The sequence below is a fragment of the Amborella trichopoda genome, chromosome 8 (genome assembly GCF_054954075.1).
Source record: "Amborella trichopoda isolate Santa Cruz 75 chromosome 8, AtrichopodaSantaCruz75HAP2 v2.0, whole genome shotgun sequence".
NCBI classification, from domain to species: domain Eukaryota; kingdom Viridiplantae; phylum Streptophyta; class Magnoliopsida; order Amborellales; family Amborellaceae; genus Amborella; species Amborella trichopoda.
This window is the reverse complement of record NC_142343.1, coordinates 34586575-34591245: the sequence shown is the minus strand read 5'-3', so window position 1 is coordinate 34591245 and position 4671 is coordinate 34586575. Positions and strand designations below refer to the sequence as shown.

The 4671-nt window shown below is 36.8% G+C and overlaps 1 protein-coding gene across 1 annotated transcript; it reads left to right on the top strand.

Annotated features, from left to right (window-relative positions):
* Positions 1-495: 495 nt before the first annotated feature.
* Positions 496-4357, top strand: LOC18423498 (protein EARLY RESPONSIVE TO DEHYDRATION 15). Its single transcript, XM_006828099.4, has 2 exons — positions 496-847; positions 4012-4357. The coding sequence occupies exons 1-2, from the start codon at positions 583-585 to the stop codon at positions 4185-4187; spliced, it is 441 nt and encodes a 146-aa protein (XP_006828162.1). The 5' UTR covers positions 496-582; the 3' UTR covers positions 4188-4357.
* The last annotated feature ends 314 nt before the right edge of the window (positions 4358-4671 follow it).

Below are 4671 nucleotides of genomic sequence, written 5' to 3'. Positions count from 1 at the left end.
TGTAATGCATTATTTAAACTATCCTTTCAAAATTTTTAAGTGTGCATAGATCTGTTCGATCTATATTATTTTTTAACTTTTAAATTTTATAATTAAAGATAAAAATAAATTTTTAAGCTATGAAGATTTTTTAATACAGCGTCTTTCGACACTATTTAAAGGTGTGTCTTACTTTACTTGTTTAAGGCCTAGGCCCTGTGAAAACTACGCCCTAAGTAAATAAGGGGTAATAGGCAACCACTTAGAAGTTTCACACCCACCGACACCCATGTCCATGTGGACAGGGCAATATATTCCAAGGCCCTCAAAAACCGCAAACCACTCTTCCGCAAAACCAATCACCGTCTTCCCAAAAGCAATTACCACCTCTTCAAAACCACTTACCACGTTCCAAAACCATGTGCTCCCCCACCAAAGCACGAGCCTCGAACTTAGAACTCCAGGTTCGGATAACCCAACCACCATAAATAGAAGCCCATCTCGTTGGGCCGAAACGCAGTTTGCGACCTTTTCCGGCGTTATTCAGGCAAACGTTTGAGATTATCCGGCGAGTTATTACCCCCTTAGTGTAGATTTTCGACCATGGACGTCATTTCACGGCCACCATCTTCACTTAACCCTAATGCTCCTCTCTTTGTTCCTTGGGCTTTTAGGTTAGTTGAGGATTTCTCCGATGAGTGGTGGGCCTTAGTGCAATCTTCGCCTTGGTTTAGAGATTATTGGCTTAGAGAGAGACAAGATGATTTTATAGCAGAAGATGATTTTATGGCACAAGATAATTTCAGTGCGTGTGAGGAAGAGCTTGATCTTTTGCCTGAAATTGACTCTGTGTTTGATGGCCACAAAGGTGAGTTATTTCGCGATTTTTTTTTTCTTTCGATGATTTTTCTTTTTGGATTAGGGTGTATATGCATTTCATAGTTTCTTCGAATTTCATTATTTTTATTCTCGAATGATTTCATGTGTGGATGTTTAAAACCTTAGCTATTGATTTCATCAGATGCATGTGTTTGGATGCATTTAGAGATAGCGGAAAATTATAGACTACGACTGTTCAGGTTTAGATAAAGAAGAGGTAAATGGTTATGGCATGGTGCTGGGCCGGCCCGGCCTTAAAAAGTAGTGCTTGGGCGGCAAAATGTGGCCTGAGAGCCATACAATGATGGCCCGAGGGTTAGGCTGCAAAATGTGGCCCAACGGCCATGCAATGATGGCCCGTGGGTTGGGCTTGGCTTTTCCTTGGCCAAGCCTAGCGTGGCCCGAGCTTTGCTTGGCTGGCTTGGCTTGGGCCTAGGGTAACATAGATGGCTCGAGAGTGGCTTGGCCTGGGCCTGGGCCAAGGCTAGCGTGGCCCGGCCCTATTTTTTGTTACTTCATTGTATATTTCATTATATCTGGCCCGCCCCTAGCCTTAGCTGGCCCTATCGGTCCCTGCTGAGGGCCTGTGTTGCGGTTATGTCCAGTGTAGGAAACCACGACTTGGGCAAGGTTCCTGGTCTCGGGCCGGGCTGAGTAATCCTGATTGGGTCTGGCATGTTCTGGCCAGGCTAAAGTCCATTAAAAAAATGATAAAAAATAAAAAATCCCAAAAAATATGTTTGTAAAATTAAACGAAACACATCTATATGGGGTTAAAAAGGTAGTGCAAAAGTAGATTTTAAGAAAATCAATTTGTGACTATTATATTTTAGAAACAATCCGAAAAAGAAAAATATTGAGTATTCACTGTCGAAATGCTTTCCAATCTTTGCCAAAATGATAGAAAACATAAATAAGATATAGAAAAGATACTACAAATAAATTTCTTATTTCTTTAAAATTTTAATAATTTTTTTTGATATTTTTCTTTTGAGATCCCGACCTTGACCACCAAAACTGGGATTAACTGGAGCGCGTCCGAGTAAACTGGGCGGGTCCGGGTCGGGTCGATCGCGGTTTGGAAACCCTGATGTCGATAGTTTCCATGTAAGAAAATCACAATGAGATTGCAGGACATCGTGAGCTTATAGTCTCCGTGGAAATATATATTCTAAAACTGAGAGTAAATAAAAAATATAATCCATCGGATCATAGCATTCCATTAACATCATGAATAGTGATCGAGAGTGGGACTCCCTGCCGTCCTTTTTTTGGATGAACCCTAAGATGTGGACCGTAGCCTGTCGTGTACAGTATACTATCCCTTCATTGGTTTTGTGAGCCAAAGATATTTTTGAGCCTGTTTGTAAAGACAAGACATTATTGGGGTATGCACTCTGCATTGTTGGCTCTATTCGGTGCAAAGTTGGGTCATTTGGACCACCAACTTATATGACTTTTTAGAAAGAAACATAAAGTTTGGGTACAATTATGAGAGATAAACAATTTAGCACTTTCATTTAATTTGAGGGTGTGGTTTCTATAAGGTAGCGACCTTAAACAATCCAATTAAGGCGCACGTCCAAATTTTATCATAACATGTAATTTTATTGTAAAAAAAATCTTAAGATTTTCTTAAAATCTATTTTCATATCTAATTAGAAAATTTTAAACTCAAAAAATGATTAAAATCAAGTAGATCTATAAACATATGAAAATCATGAAAATGAATGTTTTTTTTTTTTTTCATATTCATACATCTTGATGTGCTGATGATCAATTACAGGGTTTTTTTTATTAAAACAACATTTCCAATAGATTTTTGAGGAGTTGCATCTTAATTCTACATTTAAGATTGCAACCTTGTGTAAACTTTTTCCTTAATTTAACGAGGAATGATCTTACAGGAACCACCCACACCCACACCCATGTGTTAATTCTACATTTTATGTTGCAACTTTGTATAAATTTTTATTTTATTTTAATGAGAAATAATCCTAATAGGGCCTCACCCATGTGTTAATTCTACATTTTATGTTGCGACCTTGTATAAATTATTTTTTTATTTTAATGAGAAATAATCTTAATAGGGCCTTCACGTGTTTAGGACTCTACAGGATCACTGTTGAATTTGGTACAAAACAATAAAAAAGTCAAAAGTTTTAAACCCGTATGATAACTTTTTTAGATAATTTTTATAGAGAACAGGTTTCTTTGGGGTTTTACCCGGCGTGGGGAGGGAGATCATTCCTCTAATTAATTTCAACCTAACCTTTTGGACCTTGGACAGGGACATATATCTATAACCTACCACACAAATATCTATAACCACCCTTTTGGACAACTTTGTTGATGATAAGATCAATGTGTCACAAGTGGGTGCGGCGCCGATAGAGACAGGAGCATGTGACCAATTAATTTTTATTCATTAGAAAGGGCTTTAGCTTTTTGGATAAGGATAGGATTCCACTCTCATTTTTGATATTTCCTGTTTCATTCATCGAATGTATGAGCCCTACTACTACTTTTCCTTCCCAAAATGTGAGAAACGAGCATCTACTACTATTTTTCTTTTGGTTTCTCAAATTTTATATCTATAAGAGATAGAGAGAGAAGTATATAAAGAAATCATTTACTTTTAGAATAGGATGGGGTTTCTATGAGTCGACCAACTAAAATTCATTTTACATTTTTTTTTGGCACTTTTAGAATAGGATGGGGTTTCTATGAGTCGGCCAACTAAAATTCATTTTACATGTTTTATGGCCAAGATGATCATAAATATGAAAAGAAAAATAAATTTTTAAAATTAAAAATATAATTTTTTAGTATTTTCTATGCAATGTCCATATCTTATTTATGAACAATACACTTGAGATAACGGCCATCTTTAGAGATGGACGTTTCCTTTAGTATATGGAGGTCTACTAAAGGAGGTCACAATGAATAATCTTCTATTCCTTCCAAAAGTGTAAGCTTGGTCCCTTCGTCCTTTAAGGAAGGAAGGAAATAATTTTTTTCAGTTTCTCATTTTAAATTCTTAAATATTTTTTAATAACATTAAAAAAAGTAATCCGGAATGATTAGAAGGTAATAAATTTCATAGTAATAAATTTGTTAATTTATTATATTGCTTGTTGTTTGTTTATGTAGGAGTTGAAGAAGGGAAGGGGATGAAAAATGAAGGGATGAAGGAGCTGGCAACAATGGCTTCATTGAAGTATGAAAGATCCCAAAATACGGGTGAATCCAAACGAAAGATTACCGAAAAAGCGCCGAAAATAGTGAACATGAAACTGAGCCCTCGACCCATTCAACAGCCCAGATAAATGAAGCAAAGAGAAGCTTCAACATTGTAGGAATGCAGAAGAGAAACCTTGTGTCTTGCTTTCCCTTTTTTAATCCTCTGCTGTTGATGTATGGATTAGGATTAGGATTAGGACTGTACTGTACATTTGTAAGCAACTGTGGATATATGAAACTGATGTTCATGTCGAAAGCCTGCTAGTGCTCAATGTGTTTTCTCTCAATTGTGCACATTAACAGGCTCCCTCGCCACTGACACCTCATGGTGGACTTCCACGAAAGTGCTTGTTCTTCTAAGGAAAATGATCTTATTCTTATAGATGCGCAGTCATTCTTTACCAAGTTATATGATAAGTAACTGGCTCAAAAGAAAAAAAAAATACATATAATAAGTATGGGCGTAAATAAAAAGGGTGCGGTTTGTATAGAGCTGACGCTCTAAACAATCAAAGTAAAGTTGCCTTGTCGAGAAATGTGGCTGGAATCTTTGTAATAGCCTTAAAATAT